At 43.9% G+C, this 19,630-nt stretch overlaps 2 protein-coding genes across 3 annotated transcripts in view; one reads left to right on the top strand and one right to left on the bottom strand.

The window, feature by feature from the left end:
- The window catches only part of LOC120028629 (calpain-5-like), a 37,103-nt gene extending 22,088 nt beyond the window's left edge, over positions 1-15,015 (bottom strand). The window contains exons 1-2 of one of the 2 annotated variants that reach the window (XM_038973842.1): positions 14,654-15,015; positions 942-1,101 (exon numbers count right to left, since the gene is read on the bottom strand). In XM_038973842.1, coding sequence (XP_038829770.1) covers positions 942-1,097 — 156 coding nt within the window. In that variant the 5' untranslated portion in view covers positions 1,098-1,101; positions 14,654-15,015. Of the gene's footprint in view, positions 1-941; positions 1,105-14,653 lie in introns of both variants that reach the window. The other variant, XM_038973841.1, reaches the window with a different exon arrangement.
- Positions 15,016-15,626: 611 nt separating this feature from the next.
- On the top strand, positions 15,627-17,426 carry LOC120028775. The gene is made up of 5 exons (XM_038974016.1): positions 15,627-15,776; positions 16,052-16,216; positions 16,336-16,525; positions 16,629-16,823; positions 17,188-17,426. Coding segments are annotated over exons 1-5 (567 nt in total). The 5' UTR covers positions 15,627-15,775; the 3' UTR covers positions 17,204-17,426.
- Positions 17,427-19,630: the final 2,204 nt, after the last annotated feature.

Genomic DNA, 19,630 nt, shown 5'->3' on the forward strand with positions numbered 1-19,630 from the left:
AACGGTTTTAGAAACTAGAGAGTGTTTTCTATCCAATAGTAATAATAATATGCATATTGTACGAGCAAGAATTGAGTACGAGGCATTTTAATTTGGGAACAAAATTTTACAAACTGAAAACAGCACCCCCTATTGAGAAGGTTAAACCGCTTCGACGTTTTGATACCCGTGTAAATCTCACTAGGATAAGGTAACATTTGTCAACATATTTTCATAAATCCACTCCACAATTTTTTTTATCTTCACTTATATTTAGCCAATATTGATCAGAGTTACCTTGTCCTATGGATATCTACACAGTTATAAAATTGGCACGGTGGTGTAAGCCTACACGAAACACAGACCTTATTTTAAGTGAATCTAAAAATATCCTATGGAATAAATGAAGGAACCGCTTTTCAGATTTTGCTAGAAGGTGTCATGGGAATTATGACTCGCACTTTGGTCGTCAATTCTTACCATGCCCATTATTAAAATAGGATTTCCTGCATATAGAAATTAAAGTTTTTGTTTTCAACATTCATCACAGGTAACTTAAACTCTATTTTTATTCAAACAGTTGAGAGTATTTGTCTCCTAAGCAGACTCTTCAGTATCATTGTTACTTCAGAGCTGTGTGTGTGTGTATTTATGTATTATATTAAGTTAAAATAAGTGTTCATTGTTCATTCAGTATTGTTGCAATTGTCATTATTACAAAAATGTGTGTGTGTGTGTGTGTATGATATATATATATATTTTTTTTTAAATAAATCGGCCGATTAATCGGTATCGGCTTTTTTTGTCCTCCAATAATCGGTATCGGTATTGGCGTTGAAAAATCATAATCGGTCGACCTCTACACTGGTTTGGTGCTGGAGATGATGCATATGAAGTTGAAAAGTTAACTCTCCTATTTCCCCCGGACAAATACACCCACCCCTCCGGTCAGTGTGTGGTACCTTAGGTCTCTTCCAGGTGATGGTTCCTATGCGGTTGGTCTTGTAGAACAGAGACTGGTCCGTAGCCGGAAACACAGAGTCTTCAAACAGGACTCGACGCTGCTGGCACTCCCTACGCAGGGAGGAATAGCCCTGGCTTTCATATGGCACCACCATCACCCTGCTGGAACACACACACAGTTATACACAGTTACACACACTCCATACGCAGGGCAGCGAAACACTGATTTCGCATTCGCAATCATCCTCCTGGAACACACAGTTACACACAAACATGTCCAAACAGTAAAAAAAAAATAAAAAAAATAATGACATACATTTTCGGGATGGAAAAACACTTTTAGCGTAAACTTGAACAACTAAAACCAGAAAAAGTACGTAGAAATTATAATGCACCTATAACGTTATATTTTAAAATAAGAGACAACTAACAATCACCTAAATAAAAGCTTGACAACCAGGGAGAATTAAAAAATCCCAAAATAATGAATTTAGCAGTATTGACTTCGTTATTGTTTGAACAGAAGAACACTGCATTAGCCATAGAAAATGCATAGAATTGCAGGAAAGTAGCTTTAAAACGGCAACATTTTCTCTCAGTTCCATGGAGAAATGTGTAGAATTATAGGAAATTGGCTTAAAAATGGATCTACACTGCCAAGATGGGGGTCGGCGAGCCCATTGCCACGCCCCCTGCCACACCCATCACCTAAGTCCTGTCAAGACTGTCCTACGAGGATCCAAATAGGTCAGGTTTGCAATGAATAACTTCAACTAGGCCCACTCTCACCTGCAGAGGGGGGGGGGGGGGGGGGGCGGGAAATGGTGGGGATTAACAACTCCCCTCCTGTTGTAAATCAAGCTGAGAAGATTCAGATCTCCCTCTCCAATATTCACCAAAGGAATGTCCTTTGTTTCAAGATACTTTTTCCCACCGAAATTCTAACACGTTCAAAAGCAAATACTGGAATAATATTTCTAACATAGAACGTGGGGAATGGTCAAAGGCGATCTATAGAACACTAATGTCATTTTGTGATATCATTAAAAATGTTATAAAGGAAATACTGTAACTTGGAAAGAATACCCACTATATGTGTGGTGTCCATCCTATGCGTTGTCCATGTAATATGAAAAATTAAGGTCTTTTTGTTAAGATGGGGGTGTGATTTTAGGAGCCATAAGAGATAGCTGTTTTACATACATTTTGCAATGTGACAAATCACGCCCCTGAGTGTGGTCAGAGAGTGTGTCAACCTGACGGAACCGCCCTTTCGTACAAACTGTATAAAATTATGGGTTAAGAATTAACATACCAGAAAAGCGTGAAGCTGCAACTACACGTTTAAAAAGTGGTTTGAACCTTGAATCTCAACACGAGGTAGAGCCGATAAACTCACCTCCCGGACAATCACTGGTATGGCTGATTAGCTGTTCTAAGGAAAGTACCTTCAAAAGAGAATTTAAGTAGGACCATCCTACTACTCTGCTCTTACCATAGTATTACTCTACATCGACCCGGCTAGCTAGCCTATCTTCAAAGTAGCATCTTCAGGAGCGAATGAAAGGAAAATAAACTCTGTAGCTCTGTTCAGGACTACATAACAAGTCAACATATATCGGACAACTACAAAGAAGGACAACAGTATGAGACTTGTCGGAACCATTTTGGACAATCAGAGCCTTACAAGAGTGCCGCGATAAGGCCCAACTCTCTTTACAAGGCGGCCCTGTCCACCGAGAGAGATCCGGCGAACCAAGACATTTCACGTGAATACATTCATGATTTCTTACTCAATGAGGATGGCGGTTGGTGCGCAAAGTTTATGATTACTGTAAGTGGGAGTAGTTAACCTCTAGCGCTTCTCTCTCCCGGATCCGGGATCCTCCTCATCAAAAAAGCTGACTAGCATAGCCTAGCGGGACAGGGATATCATATAATATAATTTTCATGAAATCACAAGTCCAATACAGCAAATGAAAGATAAACATCTTGTGAATCCAGCCATCATTTCCGATTTTTAAAATGTTTTACAGCGAAAACACAATATGTATTTCTATTAGCTAACCACAATAGCAAAAGACTCAACCGCATATTTTCACCATTTTTCTACCGCATAGGTAGCTATCACAAAACCGACCAAATTGAGATATAATTAGTCACTAACCAAGAAACAACTTCATCAGATGACAGTCTTATAACATGTTATACAATAAATTTATGTTTTGTTCGAAAATGTGCATATTTGAGGTATAAATCATAGTTTTACATTGCAGCTACCATCAAAAATATCACCAAAGCAGCCAGAATAATTACAGAGAGCAACGTGAAATACCTAGATTCCAAGAACACAGGATGAGATGTTACTATCCTTTGTGCAAGCACTTCCAAGAGATCATGAACAGTGAGACTGGTGAAATTTGGGGAGCGCATCGTCAGTAGTGTACCTTTGGTTCCTAGGGTGTTTCGGCCTTTCACACTATACACCCTCCCCAAAGGCGGCCAGCGACAGGGTGATCAATCCTACGCTTGCGTCACATTCCCAATTAGTCATAGGAGTTGCCTTGTTGTTGATAGCCAACATCCCATGGGACTATGCATGGCAGGGGCGTCTTCCTCCCTGAGTCAAGCATTGTTGACCGCATACCTCCTGGCCCTCTCACTTCGGGGCCCAGCTGGGGTCTTTCCTCTTCATCCAGAGCCGTTGACTGCTGCCTTCTGCCGCCTCTGATACAGCTTTGATTGCCGAACGCTGGCTCTGGCCCTTAATTCCCAGGTCTCTAAGCAGTCTGGTTGTAGATGTTGCCACAAAACCTCTGCAGCCCACCTCCACTGGTCGGACTTCTGTGTTCCAGCCATGATGCGGTGCTTCGGCAGCTAGATCGGCATAGCGCAGATGTTTTCGCTCATAAGCCTCATCTACTGAGTCCTCCCAGGGTACTGTGAGCTCAATGATGAATACCTTCTTGAGCGAACGGGACCAGAGCACCATGTCAGGTCTTAGGGTGGTGGTTGCGATCTCCGGAGGAAACACAAGTTGCCGGCCAATGTCAGCTAGCATTTTCCAGTCGCGGGCCAAGCGCAGCTGGTCTCGCTCTAATGGTGTAGAGCCGCTCTTCGGTGGTTTAGCCCCTTCGCGGACAAAGGACGTCCGTAAGGGGTGTGATGCTGCTGGGGGTGGTAGGGAGTTGGTGGCAGCTCGCTTGTCCTCCAGGGCGGACGCAAGGTTTTTAAGGACTTGGTTGTGACGCCAAGTGTAGCGTCCTTGGGTGAGGCTTGTTTTACACCCTGTGAGAATGTGCCTGAGGTTGGCTGGCATGGAACAGAGGGCACAGTCCGGATCTTCACCATACCATTGGTGAAGATTAACTGGTGTTGGAAGGACGTCATATGTTGCTCTGATGGAAAAGCTCAACCGCCTCGCTTCCATGGCCCACAGATCCTTCCAGCTGATCTTCCTCTTCTCCACACTGTCCCATCGAGTCCACTGTCCCTGTTTGGCAAGAGAGACTGCCTTGGCCCACCTTGCAGCCTCCTCCTGATGGCGTACTTCCTGCACTACCATCTTCCGCCGCTCTGGTGCAGTAGCCTTACTCCAAGCAGCACGGCTAGTTAGCCCAAGGCCTCCTCTCCCTTGCTGAACATGACCCACAATGTCAGCATGTCTGAGGGCTGCTGTTGCCTCCTGGACTGCTTTTCCTGGCCTCCATTTGCGCCCGGTTGCCAAGGTCGGCGCGTTGTTGCTCACCACTGGGTCTCGAGATTCATTCAGTGTCATCTGGAGCCTGGTTTTTGCACACTTGAATTCCTCTGTTAGACTGGTGAGGGGCAGCTTGAGGACACCATCTCCATAGAGGCCTATGGTGGTAAGGCATCGTGGAACTCCGAGCCACTTCTTTAAGTAGCCTGTGACTCCTCTTTCCATCTTCTCCACTGTTGAGATTCGAACTTCATACACTGCTAGGGGCCACAACACCCGGGGTAGGAGACCAAACTGCAGACACCAGGCCTTTAACTTTCCAGGTAGCTGGGTGTTGTCGATGAACTGTAGGCTACTACTGATGTCTTTGCGCAGCTGTTGCACCTGGTCTTTGTCCTTCAGGCTTGCATCATACCACCTTCCAAGGCTTTTTACCGGCTGCTCAGACACTGTTGGGATTTGGTCATCTCCGATGAAGAATTTCAGGTCAGAGAGTACTCCCTTCACAATCGAGATGCTGCGTGACTTGGATGGTTTAATCTTCATACGGGCCCAGCTGATGTTCTCCTCGAGTTTTGAGCAGTCTCCTGGTGCATGGGACAGTGGTGGTCAATGTTGTAATGTCGTCCATGTAGGCTCTGAGTGGAGGGAGGCGGAAACCAGAGTCGACTCGCTGTCCACCAGCAACCCATTTTGAGGATCTGATGATAACCTCCATTGCCATTATGAATGCCAACGGAGAAATGGTACATCCCGCCATTATACCTACATTCAGGCACTGCCATGAGGTGGTGAAGCAGAACTGCAGATCCTGGAAGTACGACTTCACCAGGGTTGTGATGGTGTCCGGTATGTGGAAAAATCTGAAGGCAGACCACAGGAGTTCATGGGGCACAGAGCCAAATGCATTGGCGAGGTCGAGGAAGACTACATGGAGGTCCCTTTTCTCCACCTTGGCCATTTGGATCTGGTGCCAGATCATGCTGGAATGTTCCAAGCAGCCAGAGAACCCTGATATTCCTGCCTTCTGTACAGATGTATCGACGTACGCATTCCTTTGCAGGTACTCGGCCATCCTCTGGGCAATGACCCTAAAGAAGATTTTACCCTCGACATTCAGTAAGGAGATTGGGCGGAATTGGCTGATGTTCACTGCATCCTTCTCCTTAGGGATCAGGACCCCGCCTGCCCTACGCCACACTTTGGGTATGATCTTCTTTTGCCAAGCTGTTCTCATAAGCCTCCAGAGGACCCTCAGGACGTCTGGTGCGTTCTTATACACTTTGTACGGGACTCCATTTGGCCCCGGGGCTGATGCTGTTCTTGCCCGTCGAACTGTGTTTTCCACCTCTTTCCATGTCGGAGGGCTGGTCTCAATATGATGTTCCGGGGGTTCAATGGGTGGGATATCTGATGGGATGGCCAGATGTTTATGTCGCTTTGAGTCAAAGTTTGTTGTTATCAGGTGCTCCTCTAGGTCTTTCTTTGTTGTTTTTAGAGCTCCACTTTTTTCCTTCGTGAAGAGCCTTTTAAAGGAACTTGAAGGGATCTTTATAGAATCGAGTTCTAGTTTGTTCTTTCTTCCTTCTGCGTTTCAGTAGGTTCTCTGCTCTACGGAGGGATGCCAACCGGGTTTTAATGTCAGCCTGAAGTGCCTCTATGCCCTCCTTTTCCACTTCCGAGGCCTTCTTCCACTGTTTCTTAAGCTGTCTCCTTTCTTGAACGAGGCGCTTGATTTCTTGTTGCCTCCTGGAAACTGGTGGGGTTGGAACCTTTCTCCCGCCTTTTGCCTCTTGCACTCCAAAGCTTTCTGCCCCGTACTCATAGATGATGTCCCCCATCCTCTCCAACTTCTTCCCCATTGTGCCTCGAAGTTTCTCGAGGGTCAAGGTAAGGTCAGTATTCACTGCTTCCCACAACTTCTTGTCACTGGCGCCAGGCCACTTCACATACGGTCTGTGCCCTGGTAGTCTCCTCTCGACTGCAGGTCTGGGAGGCTGGGTGAGTTCCACTCCTGTTGTTGGTTCCACCTCAGTTGTTACTTCGGTGCTTGAGTTTACGTCCTCCATGACAGTGGTACTGATGCACTGCAAACTATGGGTTGCGTCCAGTGGCTGTGCTTCATTCGACTGATTTGATCGCTTTCGCCGAAAGTGATCAAAGCGAGGCCTCTGTCTCTCTTTACCCAAACACCCCTTCTTCCCCTGGTGGATCCTCAACCCATGGTGTGATGTAACTTTCCTCCAACCACAGACACATACCTGCATCTGTTTGTGGCCCGCTGTTGCAGCGGAACTTGTGACAGTTGCTGTGGTGTTCTCTTGTGCTGTGCTCTCATTACTCGTAGTCGTTTCCGGTCCAGTCGTTACCATGTTGTCAGCCGATGAGTCATCTTCCGCCCCCGCTCTCACAGACTCTAGGGGTATTCTCGTATGTTGATTTTCTATAGCTAAAAGCGGGTGTTTCCAACATACTGCGAAGCATGGGAAACTACAGAAATGGGAAGCTACCCCATGACTGTCCCAGTGGGGTCTATTCCCTCCTGTCAGCCGTCTCTCCGTGCCACCACAAGGACTTTCCCCTGTTGTCAGCTGATCTTTCTCAGCAGTCACTGGACTAGTCCAGATATTCAGATTCCAAGAACACAGGATGAGATGTTACTATCCTTTGTGCAAGCACTTCCAAGAGTTCATGAACAGTGAGACTGGTGAAATTTGGGGAGCGCATCGTCAGTAGTGTACCTTCAGTCAGTAAATACTCATCATAAAACATTTATGAAAAATACATGGTGTACAGCAAATGAAAGATAAACATCTTGTGAATCCAGCCAATATTTCAGATTTTTTTAAAGTGTTTTACAGTGAAAACACAATATAGCATTATATTAGCTTACCACAATAGCCAAACACACAAATGCATTTATTAGCAGCAAAAGGTAGCGATCGCAAAAACCAGCAAAAGATATAAATGTAATCACTAACCTTGACCAACTTCATCAGATGACAGTCTTATAACATCAGGTTATACAATACACTTATGTTTTGTTCGAAAATGTGCATATTTAGAGCTGCAAACCGTGGTTATACATTGTGAATATGTAGCATCGATTCACCAGAATGTCCGGAGCTATATTTTGGACACTCACCTAATCTGACCAAAGAACTCATCATAAACTTTACTAAAAAATACATGTTGGACAGCAAATGAAAGATACACTAGTTCTTAATGCAACCGCCGTGTTAGATTTTTAAAAATAACTTTACCATAACAAACAGCTTACGTTATAGCGAGACAGCGCCCGCCAAAACGGCGGATAATAGGACTCAACATTTTCCACAGAAATAACATCATAAATTGTTCCTACTTTTGCAGAGCTTCCATCAGAATCTTGTACAAGGAGTCCTTGGTCAAGAATAAATCGTTGTTTGGTTTTAGAATGTCCTTTTCTCCTGTCGAATTAGCAACCTTAGCTAGCCATGTGGCGCGAACATGCCCATCTTCTCTTGGCGCATAGAACGGAAAATTCCATAAGTCCAAATAAACGTTGAATAAACTGATAGAACTCGGTTGAAAAAACCTGCTTTACGATGTTATTATCACATGTATCAAATAAAATCATAGCCGGAGATATTAGCCGTGTATACCGAACGCTTATCATAAGACAATATGGAGGTGCTTCCCGCGCCTAGGTAGAGAAAGGAAATTCTGGACACGTCCTTCCAAAAGCTCTTGTTCGACCTCAGATCAAGCTAGACACCCCATTCCACCTTCCACTGCCTGTTGACATCTAGTGGAAGGCGTATGCAGTGCATGCATATCCATAAATATAAGGCAATTCAATAGGCAGGCCCTGAAACAGAGACTCGTTTTCAGATTTTTCACTTCCTGTCTGGAAGTTTGCTGCCAAATGAGTTCTGTTTTACTCACAGATATAATTCAAACAGTTTTAGAAACTTGAGTGTTTTCTATCCAATAGTAATAATAATATGCATATCGTATGATCTAGAATAGAGTACGAGGCTGTTTAAAGTGGGCACGATTTTTTCCCAAAGTGAAAACAGCGCCCCCTATTAAGAAGAAGTTAATGTACCAAAGTATTATGTCTCTGTCCCTCCATCTCTTTTGTAACAAGCAGCCATGATGGGTCATTCCACTGGGAACCTGATTTTAACGTATTAAGTGTGTATGTTTATCTTGTGTTAGCTAGCAAAAAAAATATTAAACCAATTTGTGTAGTACTGAATCATAAGTAAGGCTCAGGTTTTTGCAGAGGCAAGGAGGTTACGAATGATGATGATACGAGGTTATGATTAATAAGTTGACTGTTTATAGATGTGATAGATAAAGAACTTTGGAGTTTAATTCGGGAGATGGTAATTCTGGCGCAGGCGTTCCGCTAGCGACCCACCTCAACAACATCAGGTGAAATTGCGGAGCACCAAATTCAAAATACAGAAATAGTCATAATAAACATTCATAAAAAATACAAGTGTTATACATCGGTTTAAAGATTAACTTCTTGTTAATCCAGCCGCTTTGTCAGGTTTCAAAAAGGCTTTACGGCGAAAACATACCATGCGATTATCTGAGGACAGCGCCCCACTTACAAAAGCATACAAACATTTTACAACCAGGTAAAGGAATTACAAAAGTCAGAAATAGCAATAAAATTAATCACTTACCTTTGAAGATCTTCATATGGTTGCAGTCACAAGAATCCCAACTACACAATAAATGGTAGTTTTGTTCGATAAAGTCCCTCTTTATATCCCAAAAACTCAGTTTTGTTGGCGCGTTTTGTTCAGTAATCCACTGGCTCAAAGGCGGTCAAAACATGTAGACAAATACATCCTAATAGTACCGGTAAAGTTTGACGAAACATGTCAAACGATGTTTATAATTAATCCTCAGGTTGTCAATTGTCTAAATAATCAATAATATTTCAACCGGACAATAGTGTATTCAATAGAAAGGAAAAACAACGAAGGGCGCGCACTCGGTCACGCACGCAAACCAGCACTGCATGATTCTACAGTCCACTGAGAGAAAGGGTCTCATTCTTCTTCATTTTTCAGAAAACAAGCCTGAAACAATGTCTAAAGACTGTTGACATCTAGTGGAAGCCAAAGGAACTGCAATCTGGGTCCTAACCCATTAGATACTCTATAGGCATTCAATTGAAATACCCACATCAAAAAAATCCCACTTCCTGGATGGATTTTCCTCAGGTTGCCATATCAGTTCTGTTATACTCACAGACATTATTTTAACAGTTTTGGAAACTTTAGAGTGTTTTCTAGCCAAATCTACCAATTATATATTTACTTTAGGCACGCTTCTCATCCAGACGTCAAAATACTGCCCCCCATAAGAAGTTAAAGAACCGCTCTCATGGTGCCCCAGATCCAAATGAGTTAATTGTTACATTATTAATTTAATTGGGTAACAATTAAATAGTTAGGTAATTAGATAAATAACAGGACAGTCCCTTTTCGATTGAGAAGAAACCCTGGTATCGGTAGCACAGGAGGTTGGTGGACGGGCTCATGGTAATGGCTGGAGCAGAATAGTATCAAATAAATCAAACACATGTTTTTGATGGTTTTGCTCCGGCAATTATTATGAGCCATTCTCCCCTCAGCAGGGAGGGGATGTAGCCCCTCACCCCAGTTCGCAACAGCTAGAAGTACTAACTACACTGAACAAAAATACCTTAGCCTTAAGGCTACATTTTTGTGGTGGGGAGTCTATGAGATTTATGCCAAGAAGAGGGCAAACAAGAGAAGGGTGTTTGTGTGTGCGTGTGTGAGACAGTGTAGATAATGAGACTCTGTCTCCTCCCATCGAAAGTACAGAAAAATAAGCACTGTTGTTAAAGGATATCCTCTTATTCAACACACACCATATGAGTCACACCATAACAACATAATTCTCCAGTCATGTGACATCCAGACAAGAGACAGTCCTAGTCTACCCATGGATCACTGGGAGTAACCCGATCCAACTCTAATGTTAGATCAGAGGTTCCCAGACCTTTTAGCAGTGTGCTTAGCATAGAGTGTCTGCTAAACACACACAAACTGCTACTGTTCACTGGTCTGACAGTCAACATGACTCTCTGGTAGTCATAGAGATGCTTATTGGACAAAGTCAGGCAGTCTGTAATCATGTTAGTGTTTGACAACCCTGTTAGAGACAGAACACACACTACACAATGCAGACAAACACACTACGCACACTAGTACACACACAGGGTTTACCATAGACCTCTCCTGGAGAAGAGAGGAGGGGAAAGGAGAGGGATGAAGGGAGTGGTCAGTTCACAACAGCTAGCAGTACTAACTACACTGAACAAAAATAAACAGAACATGTAAAGTGTTAGTCCCATGTTCCACATGCACAAAGCTTTTTTTCTCTCAAATGTGGGTCACAAATTTGTTTACATCCCTGTTAGTGAGCATGTCTCCTTTACCAAGATAATCCATCCACCTGACAGCTGTAGCATATCAAGAAGCTGATTAAACAGCATGATCATTACACAGGTGCACCTTGTGCAGGGGACAATAAAAGGCCACTCTAAAATGTGCAGTTGTGTCACATAACACAATGCCACAGACGTCTCAAGTTGAGGGAGAGTACAATTGGCATGCTGACTGCAGGAATGTCCAGAGCTGTTGCCAGATAATTGAATGTTAACTTAACTGACTCCAACATTGTTTTAGAAAATGTGGCTTTTTTAAAACGTTTTTTTATTTCACCTTTATTTAACCAGGTAGGCTAGTTGAGAACAAGTTCTCATTTACAACTGCGACCTGGCCAAGATAAAGCAAAGCGACACAAACAACAACACAGAGTTACACATGGAATAAACAAACATACAGTCAATAATCCAATAGGAAAAAAGTATATATACAGTGTGTGCAAATGAGGTAAGATAAGGGAGGTAAGGCAATAAATAGGCCATAGTGGCAAAATAATTACAATATAGCAATTAAACACCGGAGTGATAGATGTACAGAAGATGAACTTGCAAGTAGAGATACTGGGGTGCAAAGGAGCAAAATAAATAAATAACAGTATGGGGATGAGGTAGTTGGATGGGCATTTTACAGATGGGCTATGTACAGGTGCAGTATTCTGTGAGCTGCTCTGACAGCTGGTGCTTAAAGTTAGTGAGGGAGATATGAGTCTCCAGCTTCAGTGATTTTTGCAGTTCGTTCCAGTCATTGGCAGCAGAGAACTGGAAGGAAAGGTGGCCAAAGGAGGAATTGGCTTTGGGCGTGACCAGTGAAATATACCTGCTGGAGCGCGTGCTACGGGTGGGTGCTGCTATGGTGACCAGTGCCTAGCAAAGACTTATAGATGACCTGGAGCCAGTGGGTTTGGCGACGAATATGAAGCGAGGGCCAGCCAACGAAAGCATACAGATCGCATGGGGTTTTGGTGACAAAACGGATGGCACTGTGATAGACTGCATCCAATTTGCTGAGTAGTGTTGGAGGCTATTTTGTAAATGACATCGCCGAAGTCAAGGATCGATAGGATAGTCAGTTTTACGAGGGTATGTTTGGCAGCATGAGTGAAGGATGCGTTGTTGCGAAATAGGAAGCAGATTCTAGATTTAATGTTGGATTGAATATGCTTAAATGCGAGTCTGGAAGGAGAGTTTACAGTCTAACCAGACACCTAGAATATGTGGACAACTACAAATAGCTAAGTCAGAACCGTCCAGAGCAGTGATGCTGGATGGGTGGGCAGGTGCGGGCAGCGATCGGTTGAAGAGCATTCATTTAGTTTTACTTGCATTTAAGAGCAGTTGGAGGCCACGGAAGGAGAGTTGTATGGCATTGAAGCTCGTCTGGAGGTTAGTTAACACAGTGTCCAAAGAAGGGCCAGAAATATACAGAATGGTGTCGTCTGTGTATAGGTGGATCAGAGAATCACCAGCAGCAAGAGCGACATCATTGATGCATATAGAGTGTATACAGAGGCAGTACGTCCAACTGGCATCACAACTGCAGACCACGTGTAACCATGCCAGACCAGGACTTCCACACCCGGCTTCATCATCTACGGGATCGTCTGAGGGGTGGGGATGCTGAGGAGTATTTCTGTCTGTCTTTTGCGGGGAAAAACTCATTCTGATTGGCTGGGCCTGGCTCCCCAGTGGGTGCACCCCTGCCCTGTCATGTGAAATCTATAGATTAGGGCCTAATGAATGTATTTCAATTAACTGATTTCCTTATATGAACTGTAACTCAGTAAAATCTTTGAAATTGTTGCATGTTGCGTTTATATTTTGTTCAGTGTATACTACTACAGGAATACTGTATGCATTTCAGTCAAACACCGCTATTGGTTGGACTTAGTCTACTGGAGGTCTAGATGGAGCTCTAGATGGAACATGGCCAGCCTAGCTGTGGGTTCTGTCTGGGAAGGGGACTATTGGGTACTGTCTGGCCTGACAGGAAACCACCTGTCAAAATCACTACTACTACTCTCTGTCCCCTCCAAATCCATCTCTATCGCGCTCATTCTCTTTCTCTCCGTCCTTTTACGTACATTCATCTTCCCGTTTGCGCCGCCTGTTTGTTTTCATTCTGTCTCACTGTCCGTCTCTTTCCTTTCTTTCTACATACTACCATTCGTTATATTCCAAACTCATCATGTATCACTCTTTGTATCTATCTTTACCACTAGAAAGACCAACAGTAGCCTAATCATGATCCACCTGTCTCAATCAATGAGAGATTTGAAATAGACAAGATGGCAGGATACACATAGTTGGATTACATCATGGAGCAAAAAATGTATGTATTTAATGGAGCATTTTCTAAAATTCAAACGAACCACCTGCAACTGGACATAAACATTTTAGAAGATACATGTTTAGCTGAACCGAGAACGAAGATAGTATCACCAAGTTAAGATTAGGCTAAAATGCTCTATGCTACGCCAAACAGTACCTATCCTGTAGAAGCAAATGGAGCATCACATTAGCCCATTACAATCTGTTAGCTACTCTAACCACAACAACAACCCAATGTTAGCGGAAGCTGTGACTGGTGTTTTTCAGACATAACACCGTAACAGACATGGCAGACTGAACTGGCAGAGACAAACTATACTACAACCGCAACTATACTACAACCGTCGCTTTGTTCACAGTTCAGTTCCATTGAACAGTTAAGTCCTACATGACTCATCAGGCTTTAGAACTTCTGAGGAGAAATGAGGTGGGGGATGGAAAGAGAAAGAATGTCAGGATTCATAACAGACCTCCACAGCCTGGGCCAAAGGTAGTAGCTCTGCTCAGTAAGTCTAAACACTACTGAAATTGTAAACACATTTTACAGATGCTGCAGCTGCTGGGAGGAAACTCTTACAAAAAAAGATTGCGGTTTTGAACCTGCAGTCCACTATGGTATTTTGGAAGCAGTAATTGCAGAACAACTGCAGTTATACTTCAAAATTACTGAGGTAAAAACAACTTATTTTGGATGCAGTTACACTGCACTCTGACTGCAATCCTTTTTTGTATTCTGCTCCCCAGCCACACACACGGAGATAGTAGGCAATTTAACTGAAATAACGCGAAAAAACGTGTTTTATACTTGCTGAACACAGCAGTTGGTGGCCAAGTAAAACTAAACTCCATGATGTACTGTACTTCACAATAACGGAGTTGCACAACGACTTGTGTGGGCGGACTGGAGTTCTGACATAACATAAAATTAAGTTTTTATTAATAGTCCTGTTTTTGATTTAAAAAAATCATTGTTACGTCCGAGCTCTAGTCCGCGCTCAACTCCGTTGATGTGAAGTAGGCCTACATCATGGAATATCATTTTACTTGGCTGGCGGTTGGTAAAATCGTATGCTCTAGAAAAGTTCAGATACGTTTACACACATTCAAAAGTATCCATATTTGCTGTAGGCTATGCTCTAGAAAAGTTGAAGTATGTTCATCCATCGTCAAACCGACTGTCTGCTTTAATTAGGCTAGTTTACCTTGGAAGAGTTGACTCCCTCGATGACGTATTCGTTTCTCTCCAGTCCTACTGGGGCTTCAGTCGGAGTGATCCCTTGTTCCCTCCCGGAGGCTGCTCTTCTGATGCACGAGCTCCTCGGGACTCACTTGCTGTCTCTTTCGCGCTCTCGTTCTCTCTCTCGCTCTCTCACACACAGGGGAGGGTGTCTTAACAGCTGGAGCTGAGCTCAAGCTACTCTGGTTCCCTGACTATGTTGATCCGAAACATGTGGTGTTTTATTTTAGTGTCGACTAGACCTACTGCTCCAGTGACATGATCAAGTTGAATCAAAGCTCTTAAATATTAACTGGAGCCAACTGTTTTTCATATAAAACATTTGAGAATAAATCTAGTCTATTTTTGCCTAGTCATTTAAAAAAATGTGTGACGTTTATCTTACTTGGACACCCATTTCCGTTCGATTGTGGGCAAAACGCCTCACCTCACTCTTCATAAAGAATTTCCACTCCTTAAAACAACTTCGCAAACCAATATATATATTTTTTCAGAATTAGGTCTAACTCGTTTCAAAACGCACAAAGAAATATATAATGTTGGTGTACTATGTTTTCGAAGATGTATGTCTGCACAGTAGCATGCGTTTAGGCTGCGTTCACACAAGCAGCCCAATTCTGATCTTTTTACACTAACTGTCTGTTTGAACAAATCAAATTGCAGCCAGCATACAACAGCCACTATGCAGCAGATCGGTCAATTTGCCATTCTGGAAACAATGTAAAACTTTCATCTAATCAGTATCAAGTTACACTTTGTTTGGAAACAACATGTTTTTCACGTCTGTGGTATTTACAGTACTGCAGCGCCCTCCGGTGGCCATTAGGTGAAACAACAGCAGCGTAATGTACTGTGGAGTAGAGCCAGTGACCGAGGTGACGCTGTGTCATTAATGTTTAACCCCAAGGTACCGGAGTCACCGGACGTATGAAAAGTCATGTGAGAAACTGCACTTTACACTATACTGAACTGAAGAAAGACAACATTCACATCCGACAACGGGGGAGATGGACATGAAACATCTAACTTGTTAATTTAATTTAAGACGGTTTGTTGTATAAGGAGATATAGTAAGAACAAACTACACAGTAAGTCATAATGATATTGTGATGAGGATTATTGTATTGTAATATTATTTTTCCCAGAAGACCATTACTTATTCACCCTGTGTGTTTCTATGAAGGACTATGCCAAGAGAAAGTATATCAAATACTTGTTTGATTGGTTAATTGATTTATTGATTGATTGCTTTATTATTTGTTGAATATAAAAACATGTTACTCGACATGGGTCCACATATGATGAGGTATTTGTGGCATTCTGAGAAACATTGTCCTTATTGTGTGTGTGTGTGTGTGTGTAGTGGTGGGAATGGGAAGAATTCTGGGGTCTCTGCTGCCAGCGGCTCTACTGATTGGCTCAGCCCTCTGTATGGGCGCGGTCAGTCTAACCCTAAGCCACACCTCTAGGGTCAGAGTTCACAAAGGGAGGAACCTCACACTGACCTGCATGAACGCAACACATGCAGGTGAGATAAAACACACACACACACACACACACACAAAAGACTACCTTTATGGAATGTCACGTACCCCTGTTATACTGGTGTGTGTGTGTGTGTGTGTGTGTGTGTGTGTGTATGTGTAGGAGTGGTCCAGTACTGGCACACCCCTTTCGGTCGGGTCCAGAACAGCAGTCTTCATGCCAGCCAGAAGGATGTGGTTGCTATGCAACGAGATGGTAGCCTGCGGATCCACATTGCTTCTCCTCACCACAGCGGGCTGTACTACTGCCTCCTACTGGCTGGAGGACAAACTACACTCACACCCTACCTGCTGTAAGTACTGTTGTAAGGCAGTCATGTTGTGTTAATACAGTAGTGCACTATATAATAGGGTAATTTGGGACTCATAAATTAATTCACTCTTTACCTCCCTCAGGACTGCCAGCAGTCCACAGGACCATGCAGTCGAACACAGGCGGGTGGTCAGGAGTATGCTGGGTGGTCATGGAGAGGAGAGGGATGTTGCCGTAGTTTCTGACGGTGTGTTTGCGGCGGCGGTGGCGGCATCAGTAGTGGTGACGTTCCTGGTGGGGTTCAGCTCTGGAGCTTTGAGCAGGACACTACTGGACAGGTGCATTGCTTTATCTACCTATATTAAACATTTAATCAACTGTTAGTCAACATCTATTCACCTTTATTTTACATTCGATAAAGATGAAGTTCAGTATTTTACAACTTCATGTTAGATGGGTCCTCACCCTGAAAGTAGAATATGGGCCAGGAGAAACTAAATCATGGTTAGTTGAAACTTGTAGTGCTTGTTTAAAGAAAACCGAACCATGGATTAGTATCTCTTGGCCCATAGACTGCTTTCAGAGTGACAGTAGTCTAGCTGTAAAACACTGAACTTCCCATTTAAACAGCATCAATATTAAATACAGATACATTTTACCACAACTCCTCTCTAAGGTGGGTGAATTGGGTGCGTTCGCTAGGACAGGAACGTCGTAACCATGGTGAAACAGTCAGCGTGGCATTCCGGAAGGATGTGGAACAAGAGAATGAGGATTACTCTGCCTCGACGACAAGCGTTACCATGGAGAATGTAAGCCCATCTCCACCAGCCAAACCTCAGAGAAGCTTCAGGGGCAAACATCATGAAGAGACTGCTTACATGGAGGGCTGCCACCAGGGGAGAGGAGAGGAAGGGAGGGAGAGGGGAGGAGAAGAGGGGAGGGAGGTGGGAGACAGCACAGATGGAAAAGAGAAGAGCAGGAGAGTGGGGGAGGAAGAAAGGAGTGACAGTGAGGAAGGGAGAGAGGGAAAGGAGGGGAGGAATGAAAGTGACAGGGAGGAAGGAAGAAGAGAGAGTGAGGAAGGGAAAGAGGGAAAGGAGGGGAGGAATGAAAGTGACAGGGAGGAAGGAAGAAGAGAGAGTGAGGAAGGGAGAGAGGGAAAGGAGGGGAGGAATGAAAGTGACAGGGGGGAAGGAAGAAGAGAGAGTGAGGAAGGGAAAGAGGGAAAGGAGGGGAGGAATGAAAGTGACAGGGAGGAAGGAAGAAGAGAGAGTGAGGAAGGGAGAGAGGGAAAGGAGGGGAGGACAGAGTGTAAGGAGAGGAGAGAGAGTGAGGGAGAAGTTGAAGAGGGAGGATTTAGAGGTGATAGTAGCAGTGATTCAGAAGAAGGGTCTGTTGGGGTGAGAGAGGGGGGAGTGGAGAGGCAGGGGGAGGGAGCAGCGGGAGAAGAGAGGTGTTCTCTTCCCCGGCCCGCCAGACGGAGCCGTGTGATTCGTCTGTACCAGTACGATGAGGAGGGGCATCGCTATAGTCACCTGCCAAACCCCGCCCCCATGGAACGTACTTCCCTCGCTCCCCGGGCCAAGCAGCGCTCGCTGTCCCTCACCAGGCTCAACACCATCATGGCTGCTGCCACCGCCAGCCCCCTGGACCCACAGAACCCCTCGGGCCGAGACTCAGACCCCCAGGACTCAGACCCTGAGGAGAGGGACACAGCCAGTCCAGCCAGCCCATCCCAGGGCCAGGAGAGACCAGTCTTTCAACTGGAGATATGACATACAAGATCTAGGCCTGTATTCATAAAGTGTCTCAGAGTAGAACTGCTGATAAATGATCCGGTCCTAACCTGTCCATATAATCTTAATCATTATGATATAAAAGGCGAAACTGGTTCAAGATCAGCCCTCCTAATCTTGATAGATGCAGCCCGAGCAGAAAGACGAGGGTCATGTTCAGTCAGGCATACAGAGACATTGTACCAAAATGGTTTGAAACAGAAAACAAAAATGTGTGTTTCCCACTGGACAACTTTAACAGTTAGTGCCTCGCCATTTCACTCCATTGTGAAACATTTTCTCAATCACAAATTCTCACACACAAATTCCCAGACACACTTAAGATTTTGACTTGTCATCACATCCAGCAGTTTCCATTATTGTTTTGTAAAAGCAATTGGAAATAAAACATTAAAAGTAAATGTTAACTTTGGATGATTGTGTTGCTGACCTGTTGCACCCTCTACAACCACTGTGATTATTATTATTATTTGACCCTGCTGTTCATCAATGAACATCTTGGCCATGTACTGTTATAATCTCAACCCGGCACAGCCAGAAGAGGACTGGCCACCCCTCAGAGCCTGGTTCCTCTCTAGGTTTCTTCCTAGGTTCCTGCCTTTCCAGGGAGTTTTTCCTAGCCACCGTGATCCTACATCTGCATTGCTTGCTGTTTGGGGTTTTAGGCTGGGTTTTTGTATAGCACTTTGTGACATCTGCTGATGTAAAAAGCGCTTTATAAATACATTTGATTGATTGTTAATTTAAAGTTAGTCCCTGTGTATTTGGTTCTAACCTTGTCCCCAGGTTATGATTGCACATAGCACTAATACGCCTGGAATAACAACAACTATAGTCTGGCCTGTGTTGGAGTGAACAAAAAAATATATAATTATTTGACCTAATCACACGACTGCAAGACAGGGGTACACAAATTAGAGGTACACAATACAGGAGGAAGTGTTTGGAGGGAGACGATTAATTAAATATGAAGCTGATGGCTAATGGTTTGGGACTTGTTCATGTTCTTTCTATTGGGTTAATTTCCCTGTATTTTATATACACTGAGTGTACAAAACATTGGGAACACCTGCTCTTTCCATGTCATAGACTGACCAGGTGAAAGCTATGATCCCTTATTGATGTCACTTGTTAAATCCACTTCAGTGCAGATGAAGGGGAGGAGACAGGTTAAAGAAGGATTAATAAGCCTTGAGACATGGATTGTGTATGTGTGCCATTCAGAGAGTGAATGGGAAAGACAAAAGATGGTAGTAGTTGCCAGGCGCACCGGCTTGAGTGTTCAGAATTGTAACGGTGCAGGGTTTTTCACTCAACAGTTTCCGTGTGCATCAATAGTCCACCAC

Source organism: Salvelinus namaycush, chromosome 34 (assembly GCF_016432855.1).
Source record: "Salvelinus namaycush isolate Seneca chromosome 34, SaNama_1.0, whole genome shotgun sequence".
Classification (NCBI taxonomy): domain Eukaryota; kingdom Metazoa; phylum Chordata; class Actinopteri; order Salmoniformes; family Salmonidae; genus Salvelinus; species Salvelinus namaycush.

Coding starts and splice junctions, on each gene's coding strand:
- LOC120028775 (XM_038974016.1), top strand. Junction 16,217..16,335: donor CATGAACGCAACACATGCAG/GTGAGATAAAAC, acceptor GTGTATGTGTAG/GAGTGGTCCAGTACTGGCAC. Junction 16,526..16,628: donor ACACTCACACCCTACCTGCT/GTAAGTACTGTT, acceptor TACCTCCCTCAG/GACTGCCAGCAGTCCACAGG.